At 52.5% G+C, this 16,618-nt stretch overlaps 2 protein-coding genes across 2 annotated transcripts in view; both read right to left on the bottom strand.

Moving 5' to 3' along the window:
- The window catches only part of Gdpd3 (glycerophosphodiester phosphodiesterase domain containing 3), a 9,120-nt gene extending 1,983 nt beyond the window's left edge, over nucleotides 1–7,137 (bottom strand). The window contains exons 1-9 of the mRNA XM_021186817.1: nucleotides 6,999–7,137; nucleotides 6,667–6,709; nucleotides 6,285–6,420; nucleotides 6,159–6,204; nucleotides 5,909–6,027; nucleotides 5,742–5,831; nucleotides 4,892–5,025; nucleotides 2,694–2,753; nucleotides 2,527–2,578 (exon numbers count right to left, since the gene is read on the bottom strand). Of these exons, the coding sequence (XP_021042476.1) occupies nucleotides 2,527–2,578; nucleotides 2,694–2,753; nucleotides 4,892–5,025; nucleotides 5,742–5,831; nucleotides 5,909–6,027; nucleotides 6,159–6,204; nucleotides 6,285–6,420; nucleotides 6,667–6,709; nucleotides 6,999–7,137 (819 nt within the window). The remainder of the gene's footprint in view (nucleotides 1–2,526; nucleotides 2,579–2,693; nucleotides 2,754–4,891; nucleotides 5,026–5,741; nucleotides 5,832–5,908; nucleotides 6,028–6,158; nucleotides 6,205–6,284; nucleotides 6,421–6,666; nucleotides 6,710–6,998) is intronic.
- A 661-nt stretch (nucleotides 7,138–7,798) lies between these two features.
- On the bottom strand, nucleotides 7,799–14,138 carry Mapk3 (mitogen-activated protein kinase 3). Its single transcript, XM_021195859.2, has 9 exons — nucleotides 13,952–14,138; nucleotides 12,839–13,021; nucleotides 10,589–10,778; nucleotides 10,117–10,233; nucleotides 9,776–9,890; nucleotides 9,314–9,445; nucleotides 9,007–9,116; nucleotides 8,773–8,927; nucleotides 7,799–8,374 (listed from the first exon to the last, which is right to left on the bottom strand). The coding sequence occupies exons 1-8, from the start codon at nucleotides 14,122–14,124 to the stop codon at nucleotides 8,805–8,807; spliced, it is 1,143 nt and encodes a 380-aa protein (XP_021051518.1). The 5' UTR covers nucleotides 14,125–14,138; the 3' UTR covers nucleotides 7,799–8,374; nucleotides 8,773–8,804.
- Nucleotides 14,139–16,618: the final 2,480 nt, after the last annotated feature.

Here is a 16,618-nt window from a genome sequence, read left to right as displayed (position 1 = left end):
TAGGCAAGTCCTCTACCAAATGAGCCACATCCCACATCCCCAGCCACTGGCTTCTATTTTTTAACAGTTTGATTTTATTTATTTATGAGGGGGCGGGTGCACATCACGCCAAGTTTGTGGGCCTGAGGACAGCTCTTAGGTCATGGGGTGATGGCAGAAGCCTTTAGCCACTGAGTCACTTTCTGCCTCCCTTGTTTGTTTTCTCTGGTGTTTTAGAACTCAGCATCTTCCTACCTCTGTTTCCCGAGTGTCTTGTGCAGGCTGCTGCACCTGGCTGACATGGTATCTCAGTTTGGCGTTCTATTGCTGTGAAGAGACACCATGGCCAAGACAACTCTTATAAACGAAAACAGCTCATTGGGACTGGTTTACAGTTTCAGAGGTTCAGCCCATTATCATCAAGGGTCTCTCTTCCACACTGGGCAGAGCTTGAGTATAGGACCTCAAAGTTCAACTCCATGGTGCAGACTTCCTCCAACAAGGCCACACCCCCTAGTAGTGCCACTTCCCCTGGGCCAAGCATATTCAAACAACCATGCCTGGCACTGGGTCTCTGGATGCCTTAGTTGAACAAATGAGGGTTCAGTCTTTAAACATGTGGAGATCAAGAGGTGTGAGAGGGCAGGTAAGGAAAACCTCTCTGTCTTTCTGCCTCATTGGTGCCAGACACAGGCAGTAGGCAAAGCCTCTGAGTTAACCCTTCCATCTGTCCCCACTACTGTCACCCAAGTCTCACTCCTGTGCATGGCAGTATAGGATCAGCCCCCCCTTTTATTTATTTATTTGTTTTTTTTTTTTTTTTTTTTTTTTTTTTTTTGGTTTTTCGAGACAGGGTTTCTCTGTGTAGCCCTGGCTGTCCTGGTACTCACTTTGTAGACCAGGCTGGCCTCGAACTCGGAAATCTGCCTGCCTCTGCCTCCTGAGTGCTGGGATTAAAGGTGTGCGCCACCACGCCCGGCAGTACCAGGCTCTTAAGGACAACCTGTCTACCCACCACCACACAGTCTCCATGTTATACACCAAATGACTTTATTCAGTGAATTTATCTGTATTGGGTTTCCTGTGGTAGATTTTCAAACGCTTCCCTTCCTGAAAGTCACGACCCTATTAGACATGAGGCCAGTGGGCCTAACTGACCTCCACTGCCCTCAGCCTAGGGAATCCACCCAGTTCCTCAGAGCCCAGCCTCTTGTTCCTCCAAGCTGTAACCCCCCCCCCCAGACGCCTGCCTATGATACTCTCCCCCTCCTCAAGAGCCATCTTTGTCCCTCCATTCTCATGACTAATCCCATCCCCTTCCGTCCCTTGCTGACAGTTCTGGCTCCTGTCCTTGGCTGCAACATCGCAGCACACGTGGGGTTAACAGGCTTCCTTCTTTTCCCACACTTGATGGAAAGCTCTTGTTCCAGGTAAATGTCTGTAACCCTCTCAGTGAGGCATGCTGACTAAAAAATATCCTAGGTCTGGGGCTGAGGCGATGGCTCAGTGGTTAAGAGCACTGGTTACTCTTCCAGAGGATGATACTTCAATTCCCAGCTCCCACATAATGGCTTTCAACAATCTGATACCCTCTCCTAACCTTTTTGGAGACCAGGCACACACATGTGGTACACAGACATACATGTATGTAAGATACCCGTATATATAAAACAATACAATAAAAATAAAAAAGAAACCAAACCAAACAAAACCATGGTCAGGCATAGTGGCACATGCCCTTGTCCCCAGCATTCAAGGGACAGAGACAGGTAGCTCTCCATGCAGACAGCTTGGTCTATATAGCAAGAGTTATATGGTGAGACCCTGCCTCAGTCAAAACAAAACAAAAGCAGAAAATTTAAAAAAAAAAAAAAAAAAAAAAAAAAAAAAAATCAGCCAGTCACTGATAAGAAAACCTCTCGATAGACGGACGGAGTAGGATCTTAGAGTTCTAGGCCAGCCTGATCTACAGAGTGAGTTCCAGGACAGTCAAGGCTATCTACACACACACACACACACACACACACACACACACACAGAGAGAGAGAGAGAGAGAGAGCAAAAGAACAACAACAAAGGGGGCTGTCAGCAGTTAAAAGTACTTGTTGTTCTTCTAGAGGAGTCAGATTTAATCCCAGTATCTACAGGGCAGCTCAGAACTCTAGATTGGAAACCATCCTCTGGCCTCAGCCCCAGACCAGACAGAATGCTGGCAAAACATTTATTACACATAAACAACAACAACAACAACAACAACAACAAAAACAACAAAAACAAATCTGAATGCCTTCACTATTTCCATGGACCACAATCAAGGCCGAGCACCAGGTGGGCTGGGCCTGGCTTTCCAGCATCGTGACCAGTGCTAATGCTTACCAATCTCTGATTAAGTACCAGGCACACGGCCAAAAGACCAGCAGATACTTATTCTCTGCATTTTATAGGTAAAGTAACCAGCACTCAGAGGTGTCACAGAACGATGGGAACTCTGCTCCCAGGTATACACTGTGAGCCAGCTCCTCGCTGGGGCAGAGCCAGAGTCCTCACCTGTATCCCTCGGTCCTGCAAGTGTCGGATCAGACTTTTCCTCATGATGATCCTGGGGATGGGTGGGAACATCAAAGGCGATGATACAGTGATGAGAGGGGACAAAGGAAAAAGGCGGTGGCAAGTCCCCATGTGGACCCTCCACCCAGCAGCCCTGCCCACCTCACCATTTTGTAATGGTAGCTGACAGTTGGTTCATCCATCCACAGGGAAACGGGAAGTAAGTCCTGTGGAGGGAAGGGGCAGTCAGCTCCTTGCTCTTCTCTTTTCTCTCTCTTTTCTCTCTCTCTCTCCTCCCCCCCCTGTGTGTGTGTGTGTGTGTGTGTGTGTGTGTGTGTGTGTTACAGGGGTGTGGTGGTAATGACTCCTTCACCCAGGCCTAGCCTGAAGAAGCTCTGTAGGTCCCTAGAGGAACACTGCGACCCTTAGTGAGAGCTGATTGCATCCTGGAGTCCTTGGTTTTAGAGCTTGTCTCTCTTACCATCCTAAGGACAGGGAACTGAGGCTTAGTCATTGGAGGTCAAAACCATATCCATGACAGGCCTGGGACTAGCTCGATTCCAGAGCTAGATATCACAGAGGTCCTCCTGGTTGAGTCTGGGTGAGGTTTTCTAATTTTTAAATTTTTTATCTTTTCAAGACAGGGTTTCTTTGTGTAGCCCTGGCTGTCTTGAAACTCTCAAACTTAAGAGATCCGCCTGCCTCTGCCTCCTGAGTGCTGGGATTAAAGGTGTGTGCCACCACTGCCCCGCCAAGGGTATGTTTTTAAGAATAGTGGAGGTTGGTCCAGAACTTGCAACCCTCTGGCCTCATCCTCTCCGTGCTGGGATTACAGGTGTTTGGCCATCTTCTTCAGATGAGACAGTGCTTACTAGGTTGGCTACGAGTCACAACTTATGCCACTCCAGGGACTCTTCTTGAGCGGTGTCCTGGGTCAGGCATGGAGTTTGCCCAGGCTCTGTATTTCCAGCTGTGTAACCTTGGGCAAATCACAGAAACCCTGCATCTCTGATATTAATGGGGGGAAGATCATGGCTCTGCCATCTGGGAAGGGCACTGTAAGGCAAAGGTTAAATACCCCACATTATGTGAAAACCTTTAAGCCTGTGTAAAATACTGCAGACACAAAGCTTTGGAGCGGGGCTGTGGGGCTGGCAAGCTCTCCTGAGAATCACATAGTAGAACCAGGGCTTTGGGGAGAGTCTTGGAGAAGCTGTCAGAAGGAAAGGGAGGAGGCAGGCCCAAGCTAAAAAAGTACCAAGCTCCTAATCTATCCTCCTACAGCTACTTTGTTAGCAGGGCTTAGTGCAGTGTGGGCTGACTCACCTGAGAGTGAGAGAGCCTGGTTGTTCCCCCGTGGGCCTGACCCAGGCACCTCAGGTTTCTTTTTTTTTTTTTTTTAGAAGATTGTATTTATTATTATACATAAGTACACTGTAGCTGTCTTCAGACGCACCAGAAGAGGGCATCAGGTCTCATTATGGGTGGTTGTGAGCCACCATGTGGTTGCTGGGATTTGAACTCAGGACTTTTGGAAGAGCAATCAGTGCTCTTACCCACTGAGCCATCTCTCCAGCCCCTTAGGTTTCTTTACTAGGCAGACCAACCCTCATTATTGTCCCTATCACAATAGCACTGACCAGAGGGGTTTCCCATTAAGGGTTTGGATGAATTTCTTCTAAAACTGCATAGCGATATATATTAGCCTGCATGTTGGTGGTGGTGGTGGAGTGGTGGGGTGGTGTCACATTAGTGTTCACGAATGCCAGGCAAGGACCACAGTGGTGCTGGACCATGATTCCAGCACTGGGAAGGCTGACACAGGAGGATTGAGAGTTTGAGGCCAATATATGAGGTCCTTGTCTCAAAAACTAAAATCAGGCTTTCTCCATGGCTTAGTGCAGTGGCTCTCAACCGTCCTAGGCTGTGACCCTTTCATACAGTTCCTCACATTGTGGTGACCCCCAACCATAAAATTATTGTCATTGTTAATTCACAACTATAATTTTGCAACTGTTATGAACTGTAAGTATTGTGTTTTCCAGTGGTCTTAGACAACCCCTGTGAAAAGGGCTGTCTCCCCACCCCCACTCAGGGGTCTTGACCCACAGGTTGAGAACCAGTGGCTTAGTGGATAAAGGTCCTTGCCAATCCCTGGAACCTACCTAAAGGCAGAAATAATGTTGTCTCTGGCATTCAAATATATGCCATCTCTCTTTCCCCGCCCCCCCCCCCCTAAAATATTTAAAGAACCTTGAGGACTCTGAGGAAATTAGGAAACTGGGGATCCTGGGTCATTGCCACACAAATCCTGGGCAATGTGACCTGAGCAGAGAGGCCCTAAGCCCCCTCTCACCACCGGTACCTGTTGATGATGGTGGGCAGGAAACAGAAGAAAAACTTCTCGGGGATGGAGACAAAAGGGAGCAGCCCCACGTAGTAGAGCAGCAGTATCCAGAATGATCGCCATATCGTAAGGGCCGTGGGCATCTCGGGGTTCTGGGGGGCAGGGGAGGGTGAGAGGTAGACCCATCTGTCTGCGCCATGGGCAGCAGAGAGGTGGTACTCGCCGAAAGGGTCAGGGCTGGGCACCACAGTCACGCCTTGACCAACATAAGGGTTAATTCTGTCAGCTTGATTGGCTTAAGTGGTAATACCTAGGAGTCTGGTGAAATACACCTGTGAGCATGCGCGAGGATGTTTCCACAAAATTAGCCAAGGGAGGAGACCCACCCGGAACGTGGGCAGCAGCTTCTCCGTAGGCTCAGGAGGGGCTCGTAGGGGAAGCAGCAGCCCGGCATCTCCTTCCAAACTGGTCTATATCCTGCTCTTTCCACCTCTCAGGCCCATGACAATGGGGAAGAAGGAAGAAGTCAGCCCAGGCGTTATCTCTGCCCCTAAGCAGTTAACGACAAGGCCTCCTTCTCATGCCCTCTTGACTTCTAGCTATGGGGCCAAAGTGATATGGATTAAAATCTCTGGAACAATGAGCCACAGTAATGTGAAATCTGTCACAGTACCAAACACCTGACCAACACAGCCAGTATCGGAGGTTTCCCAGAGCAGGTCTCATGGTGACACTGGTCACCTACATGGTCACATGTTCCACTTTTCCAATCCTGCTCTTGGGGACTGTGCTGAAGGCTAGATCCTGGAGCCCTCCCTCCTTGGGTTGGGGTAGCCTCGAACCCCATGGCAGAGAAAGAGGGACTCACAGCTGCCCTGCATCTCTTCATGACTGAGCTCTTCTCTGTAGCCCAAATAGTAATCTCATTTCGGTCAAAGCGCCTTGTCAAGTTGGCGACCTAGGGTTGGGAGAAGGGGAGTTAGGGAAGCCAGGCCTCTCTCGGGCCTGCCCTCAGCTGCTGGGCTACAGTACTACCTTGTGGATGAGTTCTTCATTTCTTTCTTTGACCTCCAAGCACATGGGAGTCCTTGGAAATTTCTGAAATACATCCTCCAAACTAATCATGTGCCGGTCTGACCCGTGGGCAAAATGGCCTGGGTGGGGAGGGGGGGGTGTCACAAAAACTTGGGTCAGAGTAGGATAAATGGGCTGGGGGCAGGGAGTGTTAATGAGAGTATATGAGAGGATGGCTAGGCAGCGCAAGAGTGGCTACACACATCCTAACCTGGTGAGAAGTAGATTTCCAACTCTTCCTTGTAGAGGGGCAGTTCCTGTGGAGAGCAGGGAAGCGTCATCAGGGTGCACGCGTGTAAGTGATGCAGCTCTCAGTATGAGGGGCTGCAAAACTCACCTCAAAGTCCAGGGTGTTCACATCCTTATTTAGGCCTGACTGGCGGGACAGGTTCTTGTCGTGTGACACTACAACCACGCCATCCCGGGTGAGCTGGCAGTCAAATTCCAAGAGATCTGCTCGCTGGGCTATGGAACTATGGGGGCAAAGGTTGGTGGGGGAAGAGGACACAGGAAGGACCAGAGCATGTAGTGGAGGGGAAATATTGGCACAGAATTTATGGTGGGACATGTGACCCCACCTACACAGTTCCAGGACCTCCAGATACCCAGTTTATGAAGCGGGTAAGTAGCACCCTGCTTGTCCTGCAGAGCACAGCCCACAACCCCACAACCCCACAACCCCACAACCTCACATGGAACTTGCTGGGGCTTGGACTCACTTCTCTACAGCTTCCATGGTGTTCTCCAGTCGCTCCCCAGACCCTGTGGAAAGCAGTTTGGGTGGGTCCCCGGGACCCAGCTTGACCTTCCTGCCTACCTTTCTTCCTGCCGGTCTCCCACTTGCTTTGGGCGTCTTCTCTTCCAATCAGTTGGACTGGCCTCTCCTTCCCTGCCACACGCCCCCAGGCCCCGAGACTCCTTACCCCGCTCGTTTTAACATTCACTCATGCCCTGCACCTTGAGGATGGGCTGCCCACCCTGGCACCTGCCTTGTCAGGCTCACTCCACCCTAAATGGATTCCAGCCCTTCTACCTCCCTGACTCAGCTCACCTGCCCGGTGGGCAGCCAGGCGGATAGGGAAGACGGGAGCCCAGGGGGTGTGCAGCAGATGAGGTCGTCGCAGGAAGAAGATGGAGAGCATGACGTAACTGCCCAGGGTGGGCAGAAGAAAGTACAGGAGGGGGATCATAGCCTCGCTCCACAGCAGGCTTCTGTCAAGAGCACAGCCTTCCCAGTCCCAAAGGGTTCCGATGCCTGGGCCGAGCCTGCCGGCTCAGCCAGTGTAGGCTGGCTCCACCACGGGGCAGCGCCACGCCCATGAACCTGCTGAGCCTGCTGGGTGCTGCTGGAAAGTGGCCAGACTGCAATATGGCCCAGAGCTGGGACCAGACACGGGAACTGAGGCAGGCAGTCCTGGGTTCCACGTCCAGAGACCTTTCACAGATCCCAGCATCACCTTTTGTTCTTGACCATGTGTGTAGGAGGATTAAGCAGCCTCACCCCCACCCCCTAGTTTTTAAATCTCTCTGCCTCCCATAGGTGTTTGTGGACAGGATCTGTAACTTACTACACCTTTGCCACTTCCTGGGAATTTGGGGGTGTGTAAGGTGCCCCTGAGTCACCCCCACTCACTCCAAGCAGTTAAACAGGAAGCTGTTAGGGAAGACAGTGACTAAAGGGAAACTGATCCCCTTCCCAGGAGACTGGCACTCCTTAGAACCCAACCTCATCCCTGGCCAGCTGGAGCCAAAGACTACCAGGGCCATGTAAAGCCACAGCTGAAGGCAGGGGGCAGTTGTGAGTGCAGTATGCTGGGGTCGCGTCGGCATACATAGACAGAGGCAGGTTCATCCATATACACATCTCTATATTTATATATTAGATACAGGCACGGGGAGGTGGGGAAGGGCACTGGCTCTCCACGGGCCCCACCCCCATATCCAATCACCCACACACAGAAGCAGCAAGGGCATTACATGTGGCAGCTTGAGAGGGAGAGGGTTAGGCCTGGGCTCCTCAGGGAAACTAGCCCTTAAGACTTAGGAATGGTCTGTCGGGGAAAATGGGGTGGGGTTCCAACAAGATGAACAGGGCAGAGCCCTACTCAGTGCCCTCACCCCTCTGTAGCACAGGTCCTAGGGCGGTCATAGCCCCTCCATTCCAGTATGGTCTACCAGAGCCGGGGCCAGCAAGGGTAGATAGAGACACGGCAGCAGAGATCAGCTCTGGGCCCACCTCATCACGCAGGCCATGGGGAGATGGGGCAGGGGATTGGAGTGGGAGAGGCCTGCTTGAAGCAGGAGACCCCAGCAAAGTGAGAGAAGGTGGCCAGGCCCACCCTTGGTCCAGCCTGGGCTGTCGGGGTCTGGGTTGAGCAAAGATCACTTTCTAACAATCTGCAGAGGAGGAGCAGGTAGGAGCAGGACCTGAAGGAAGAAATAGACAGAAAGGGACGGTCAGCGGAGTCAGCTCTGACCCCAGCGTCTCTGGACTGTCAAGTTCTTCCTTATCTGCGGCTAACAAGAGCAGCCGCCAAGCGCTACTGTGATTATAGGCGCCCCTCAAAGCATCTCGGCACACCCTGCCCTCAAGGCCCGGAGTGGCCGCTCACAAGGGGCGGATCTCCCATCCTCGGGTCTCCAGCGATGCCGACAAATGGGAACCGGATGAGCTGGAGGATGCTCGGTCACACGTGACCCTGGCCCTTTGTTATTACCACACAAATGCAGAGATGATGCAGCAGCACCCGGGCTGGGCAGCCTCTGACTGGAATGTGGCTGTGTGTGTGTGGGGGGGGGGGGGGCCGGCCTTGGGAGACACTCACCAGGTCCAAAAGGACAGGAGTGTCTGTTCTTGTTAGGGGCCCTCTGGCGCCCCCGGCTGGAAGCGGGCTGTCTCTTGGAAGATGAGCTCCTTCAGCCGTTCTTTGGGGAGGTCGTCCAGCTCCATGTCGAAGGTGAACGGCTCCTCAGCCACTGGCTAGGGGGCAAAGTCAGTGAGGCCCAGGCTCGACACTCAGGAGACTAACTCCCCTCCCCGCCGCTGGTGGCCGGCTTACCTCATCTGTTGGATCATAGTACTGTTCCAGGTAAGGGTGAGCCAGTGCTTCCTCAACTGTGATGCGCTTGTTTGGGTTGAAGGTTAACATCCGGTCCAGCAGGTCAAGAGCTAAGGCAAGGCAGGGGGCAGCAGTCAGGAGGAAGGCTAAAGGAATCCCATGGACACCCTTGTCCAGTGCCCGGGAGGAATCCCATGGACACCCCCTGTCCAGTGCCCGGGGGCCTATCTACTGAGGCAGGCTCAGGGTCACACACTCTTCTTTGCTGCTGGGTTTTAGCCTACCCCGGGTCCTTTGCTTCACTCACCTTTGGAGTCAGATTTAGGAAAGAGCTTGGCCCAAGCCACCTTGGTTTTCGAGGGCAGAGACTGTAGGTAGTTTCGGGCCTTCATGTTAATGATGCAATTAAGGTCCTCCTGGGACGGGGAACCCAGAATACCTGCGGAGAAACCAGTTGTCTTGGTGAGAAGTCAAGTCCTCTTTCAAGACCAGGAGCCCAAGCCCAGCCACGTGCCACCACACCTCCCCATCTACCCACTGGGGTGGTGACGAGGGGCAGAGAGCCGAGAACCAGGGAGCCCTGGGCTCAGACTCTGGCGGCAGTCTTCTCAGGTGTTCGGCTTAGCCTTGCTTCCCCCAGCTTTCAAATGGGAAGAAATCCCGGGAGATGCTGGGGAGGCTCCACAGGTGGTACCCAGTTCTCAGCCTCCAGAAATGTCACCTCGGATCAGCTAACCCCCACCCCTCTCGGCCGGACAGGCCCTTTCACCTAGAATGTGGTTGAGCTGGTCCAGGTAGTGCTTGCCGGGGAAGATGGGCCGGTTGGAGAGCATCTCAGCCAGAATGCAGCCCACAGACCAGATGTCGATGGATTTGGTGTAGCCCTGGGGAGGAGAGTGTGCTGAGCTTCCTGGCCAGCCTCATCAGGGCCGTGCTGGGATTTGGGACAGGCACTATATCCGACTTAGATCTGACGCAGCAAAGGGCAGAGGACAGGGCCGAGGAGAACTCCACTCTCTACATCTTGCTAGGGCCCAAGGGTCAGAGGGATTGTGCCAAGGCCCAGAGATGGCTCTAGGATTCCATCCCAGACATGGGAAACTCCCCTACCTTGGAGTTAAGCATGATCTCTGGGGCTCGGTACCAGCGTGTGGCCACATACTCCGTCAGAAAGCCAGTGTGGTCATGCTCAGGGTCAGCAATCCGGGCCAGGCCAAAATCACAGATCTGGAATCAAACCCAGGCCACTGAACTAGGTACCCAAGGCCTCCCCAGTCTAGGAAGTGCCCCTGCCCTGCCTATTCTGTTCTTTTCTTTTCTTTCTTTTTTTTTAGGTTTTTCGAGACAGGGTTTCTCTGTGTAGTCCTGGCTGTCCTGGAACTCACTTTGTAGACCAGGCTGGCCTCGAACTCAGAAATCTGCCTGCCTCTGTCTGCCTCCTGAGTGCTGGGATTAAAGGTGTGCGCCACCACGCCCGGCTGCCTATTCTGTTCTTGCTCGCCATGTTCCCAGGCTGCTTTTGCTGGCCACCCAGAGGCCCCAGGACCAGGGAAGGAGAGGGAGGGAGGCATTTACCGCCGACCTTAAGGTCGCAGGTGGTGTTGATAAGCAGATTGGAGGGCTTCAGGTCCCGGTGCAGCACATTGGCCGAGTGTATGTACTTGAGGCCCCGGAGGATCTGGTAGAGGAAGTAGCAGATGTGGTCATTGCTCAGCTGCTGGCTTTTTAGCAGCTTGTACAGGTCTGTCTCCATGAGGTCCTGAACAATGTAACTGTGGAGGACTCCAGAGACCCCCACGTCGGGGGAAGTAGGAGATACTTCATTAAGGAAAATGGGCTCTGAGGAGGAGCTCGGGTATTCCTTCCAGTGAGGGTCCCTTGGTGGAGCTTCACAAGGTTTAGAGCTGACAGTGTGCAAGGCACATCTATTCTGGGCCCTCAGTTTCCCTACTGGGCAAATGAGAGCGCTGATGGGCAGTGGTGGGAGGCGTAGGAAGAACAGAGCTCTGGGTTAACCCACTCGTGCCTGAAGTCCCCACAGCCCCGTGCTCTTAACCTGTCCACGCCTCTGTCCCCTGATCTGACAAGCAGGGAGAGTAAGTGGCTGCGAGCAGAGGATGCTCACGGAGAGCACTCAACAAACAAGAAGCAGTGTGGTTACTCCACAGGCAGAGCCATGCGGCTGTTGAGTGGGTTAAACGAGATAATGCACGAATACCATCTGGCACACAGTAACTGTTTGCTTAAAAATAAATGCCTGCCTTATGGGGATGATTTGTGCCAGAAAAGTGAGGAGACACTCCCCAACTGTGCGCTCCCACAGAGCGCTTGACCATACATACACCAGAAGGTGGAGGACTAAGAGTCCTTCTATACTTGAAGGTAAAACAAAGATTAAGCATAAACAAATGGCTTATCTTTGGAAGAGTAGTCAGGAGCTAGGCAGAATACCTCACCCCTACAATCTCAGCACCGGGAGGCAGGGGCCAGAGGACTGCCTAGAAGTTTAAAGCCAGTCTGGTCTACAAAGTTAGCCTGAGGCCAACCAGGGACACATTGTGAAACTTTCTCAAAAAAAAAAAAAAAACAAAGTCTGAACTGTCTTCTATAGAAGACATGTAAGCTGGGGCTGGTGTCCCCCCCCCCCCAGGCAATGGCAATTGGATCTCTGTGAGTCTGGGGCTAGCCTGGTCTACATAGCGAGACCCTTTCTCAAAAAGAAGTGAGGGAACAAGCACTTGCAGATGTACACACACGGACCAACCCTGCTGCTTTATAAATGTGCACGTCTAGAGATGCAGAGACCTGCTGAAGGTCATGCAGCAAAGGAGTATGTCAATTTCCTGTGGTCAGAGTTGCAGAGACTGTAGAACAAATCCTGGCATTGGGAGGGGTGGGTAGGGAAGAGGCCATGGGTGCTACCGTCTGCTAACAATGGAGCCAGGCAGGAAGTAGATATGAACTGGATGTCTGAACTAGGCAAGTAGTGTCAAGCAAGGGCAACAAGGGCAGGACTAACCTCCCTGGTCAAGGTCCAAGTCCACAGGTGATCAGGGTGGGGCTCTCAGAAAAGTCGGGGGGGGGGGGAGAGAGGAAGCAACTAACAGGAACCATGAATTTAGGCAGACTCTCAGGGCCCCTCATCCTTCCTTGAGCCCCTGAACTAGCCAGGGGCAGGAGTACAAAGGCGTGGCTCCACCTGTGCCTCGAGAGTCCTCGGGTTCCCCCTCTTAACAATATAACGTGGTTTGGAAGCCTCCACTGCCTCCATGTTGGAGAAAGCATTGTCCCCCCCCCGAGAAGGCACTGCAAAACTTAACACAGAGCAGCCTCGGTTTCCTCATCTTTGAAATGGATGCGGTAAAACTCATCCATCACACAAGGAAGCTAGAAGGCTGAATTAGAACCAAAGCACTAGGCCCGCCCAATACCAGCTTTCTTCTTTGCTTTCCATCCAGTGTGAGGTCTCTACAGAAAGAATCGTAAGTCTGTTGAGCAAGAACAGGCTGTGGGCAGAGACTGGGTCATGTCACAGAACTGCAGATGTCAGAAGACAAAGCTCCCATAGAGATCGTTTTCCACAGCATTCTCCCTCCCCACACACCATACTGGGGCACAGAGCAAAAAAGGATGTGTTCAAGGCCACTCCACTTGGCTGCGACAGACCAGGATCCAAGGCCTGCCAGTGTGCTCTCATGCTCTGTAGACTCTCTGCTAAAAAGTTACTTTGCTTTTTTTAAATTTTTTTTGAGGGTAGTACAAAAGGTGACAACAGAGAGCAGAGCCAAGCTCCCTAGCCTCGCTCTGGGGCTGGGGCTAAGATAAAGGATACACATCTCTCATGGCTTCCAGGGTGGGTGCTCTGAGGATGTCTCGGATGCCTATGACATTCTCATGGCGGAATCGCAGCAAGATCTGGATCTCCCTCAGTGTGCGCTGACAGTAGGTTTGATGCTCAAAGGGGCTGATCTTCTTGATGGCCACTCTGGTCTTGCGCACGTGGTCATAAGCTGAGCTGAGAGGGCCAGAGAGATGTGGCCTTACAAAGGGGGAATCCAGGCCTGGTGGCCCCACCCAGGCCTTGGCAGGGACGGGAGAGAGCAGGAGAGGGTTCTGGCCAAGTGTAAACAATGCTGGCTCCTTCCTGCTGTGAAGGCCTGGAATCTCCAGGGGGAAAGCTGGGGACCAGCCAGGCAGCCTTTCAGTGACTTCACAAACAGAGGAAGAGAGTGGCCACTCACCGACTTCCTTTCTCCCGGACCCTCTTACATTCTAGTTGCCCTCACCCTCCTCCCCTTTCCCAAGCTGGACTCTCAATCCAAGACAGGTCCAGGGGATGGGAGTTAAATGGAGAAAGTAGATGAAGCCTAGAGGATTCAGTAATGGGACAGGAGAAAAGAGATAAGGAGGGGCCGGCAGGTCTCTCTGTTCAGTTCCTGGGTCAGTGCTGTTCCCATAGGAACAAAGGCTCAGAGCAGAGCACACAGTAGGGCTACGAGAACTCACAAACCAGTATCCCACAGAATAAGGCACATTCTAGAGACCCTTCCCTACTTTGGGCCCCTAGCCTTGCCAGGGGCAGAGGTGCAAAGGTTTGCCCCACCCTGAGCTTTGCTCTCCTCTCTCAAACTCTCTGTCACAGCCTCATGGGGGGGGGGGACCAAGGCTCCCACTACCTGCTTGTGGGTCCCTCACTCCCCCCCCCATCACCAAGAATACTCATCCTCTTAGCTCCACCTTTATCTCTAGGGTCCCCCAGGTGCCCCTCCCTTAACAATACAAGGTGGCTTCAAAGCCTCCAACCCCCCTCCCTGGAGAAAGTAGCGCCCATTCCTCCAGAAGTCACTGCGCGATACTTCCCCTGCGACACTCCCCGAGCCCCCCATGTCCCGGGCACGCACCTGCTGTCCCTGCTCTGAAGCCCCCTCCCGGGACACCCCCTCACCTGACCATGCCGTACGCGCCCTCGCCGATGTACTGCAGCTGCGTGTAGCGTGGGCCCACGTCGAATGGCTGCCCCTTCACCACCTCCACCTCCCCCGGGACCACCGGGACGACCCCAGCAGTTCCCCTGGGCTCCCCGCCCCCGCCCCCCGGAGCCGCCGCCGCCGCCGCCATCTCCACTCCTCCCGCCTCCCCCCGCTGCCCCGCCCGCGGCCCCGCCCCTCCCTACCGCCCTGTCACCGCGGGGCCGCGCGCCAGGCTCCGCCCCCGCCCCCGCGCGTCCCCGCCCCCGCGCCTGCCCGGCGAGCCTGCGCGGGCCCGAGACGTCACGTGGTCTCCTGGGCGCGCACCCGGCTTTCCCGCCTAGTTACGCTGTTCCTTCCCTGCCCTGGCCACTAGGGTACTTTAGCCTGCCAAGAGAGTTCTGCAGCCCCAGGGGCCAGTGGCCCTCAGTAATGCTGAGGGAACCCACCCGGCTCACAGTTAACCTTCGGAGACCTACCTCTCACCTTCTTTTGTTTCATTTAGACAGACAGTGGTAATCCAGGCTAGCCCCTAAGGCTCTCTATGTGGTTGGCCTTGAACACATCCTCCTGCCTTTAGGCCTGAGCCGTCAGGCCGATTCAGGATACTGGTAGGCCACATCTCCATCCTTTCTTTTCTCTCTCTCTTTCCTTTTTAAGAGGGTCTCTTGACAGAACTGACTGTCCCGGAACTCACTATGTAGACCAGGTGACCAGGCTGGCCTCAACATACTTACTCCCCAGTGCTGGGATTAGTTAGAGGCTGTATCACCATGCCCAGCTTCCATAATTTCTTATTTGTTTATTTGCCACATTTATTAATTTTGTGTTGGGGCATGAGTATATCACAAAGCCTGTGTAGAGGTCAGAGGACATCAGATTCCTTCCACCATGTGGGTCCCAGGTGTCCAACTCAGGCTGTCAGACTTGGTAGGAGTGGGCCACCCTATGGTGCTGAGGGAGCGTATCTTACGTTTTATAATGAGGAAGCAATCTGGAGGGTGGTGGATGGCAGGCAACACTGGGAAGCTGTGAAGTCGGTCCTGACTCCAGTGTGAAGACACAGGCTTGCAGGGGGGCTCAGGAGTGTGCTGCGGCCCCAGTGTCCTACATGTCCTCTGCCTTATTGCCCAGAGGACAAGCAGCCCAGCCCACTTCACGGGAGAGGGAGGGAAACGGTGGTAGCTGTGGACAAAGGTAACTAAATCAATTAAAATGCACTATCCGCTTTTCTCTGTCTCTGTCTGTCTGCCCCCGCCCCCGGCATGTGCTTGAGCCAAAGAGCATAATCAAGACCCTGGAACTGGGCTGGTAAGATGGCTGGGTAGGTAAAGAAGATCTGAGTTGGATCTCTGGGACCTACACAATGGAAGTAGAGAATTAGTTCCTGCAGGTTACCCTCCAAGCAAGCATGCTAGAGCATGAACGTGGATACACACATATTCACACACAAAATAAATAAAATATAATTTTAAAATGATGTGCATGTCTGTCTCTAGGTATGTGCACATGAGTGCAGGTGCCCACCAAGGCCGGAGAAGTCAGACCGTCTGGACTAGAGTTCTAAACAGCTGTGAGCCACCTGATATAGGTGCCAGGGATCAAACTTGGGTCCTTTGGAAAAGCAGTATATTTTCTTCAATGTTAACACATCTCTCCAGCACTGAGGATGTAATTTTTAAGTTTGGATTTGAAAATCTGGAAAGATGGCTCAGGGATCAGAGCACCTACTGCTTCTGCAGAGACCCTAGGTTCAGTTCCCAGCATCCACCTGGCCGCTCACAAGCTTGTCGTTCCAGGGCATTCAGCAACCTCTTCTGACCTTTGAGGGCTCCTGCATACACAGGATGCATTGAGGCTTCTATACACATTATTTATTTAATAAAATAATTAGATTTGACAAAAACAACTAGAATCCTGTGTTTTCTTGGAAGGCCAAGGTAGAATGACTGTCAGTTTGGGCTAGCCTGGGCTATAAAGTGAGCTCCTGTCTCTAAAGGCTTGTTTATATATTATATATATATATGACTGCTCTGTCTGCCTGCCCATCAGAAGAGGGCATTGGATGTCATCATAGATGACTGTAAGTCAGCATGTGGCTCCTGGGAACTGAACTCAGGACCTCTGGAAGAACAGCTTCTTAGTCACTGAGCCATCTCTCCGGCCCCAGGATCCTGTCTCTAAATGCATAAATAAAATAAAAATCATTTCTTTGATTCTGTACCACAGAAACCCTAGAAAGTCTAGTTTCATCTGGTTCTTGCAGATGGATGGTTAGGGATCATATCATGTTCATTATTGTACCTCCAGTACCAGGCAGACCAATTATAAACATGTTTAAAATGTGTTCTGTTATTTAATGTTTGTGTGTCTGTGTTGTATGTGCATATATGTGAAGGTGCTGTGATTACAGGCCTGTAACATCATACCCACTTAAGTCTGAAGTTTAAACCGACAGGTTTTTTTTTTTTTTTTTTTTTTTTTTTTTTTGGTTTTTCGAGACAGGGTTTCTCTGTATAGCCCTGGCTGTCCTGGAACTCACTCTGTAGACCAGGCTGGCCTCGAACTCAGAAATCCACCTGCCTCTGCCTCCCAAGTGCTGGGATTAAAGGCGTGCGCCACCACGCCCGGCAGGTTTTTTTTTT

The sequence above is a fragment of the Mus pahari genome, chromosome 1 (assembly GCF_900095145.1).
Source record: "Mus pahari chromosome 1, PAHARI_EIJ_v1.1, whole genome shotgun sequence".
NCBI lineage: Eukaryota > Metazoa > Chordata > Mammalia > Rodentia > Muridae > Mus > Mus pahari.
Note: the sequence above shows the minus strand (reverse complement) of the source record. Positions and strands in the feature narration are given on the sequence as shown.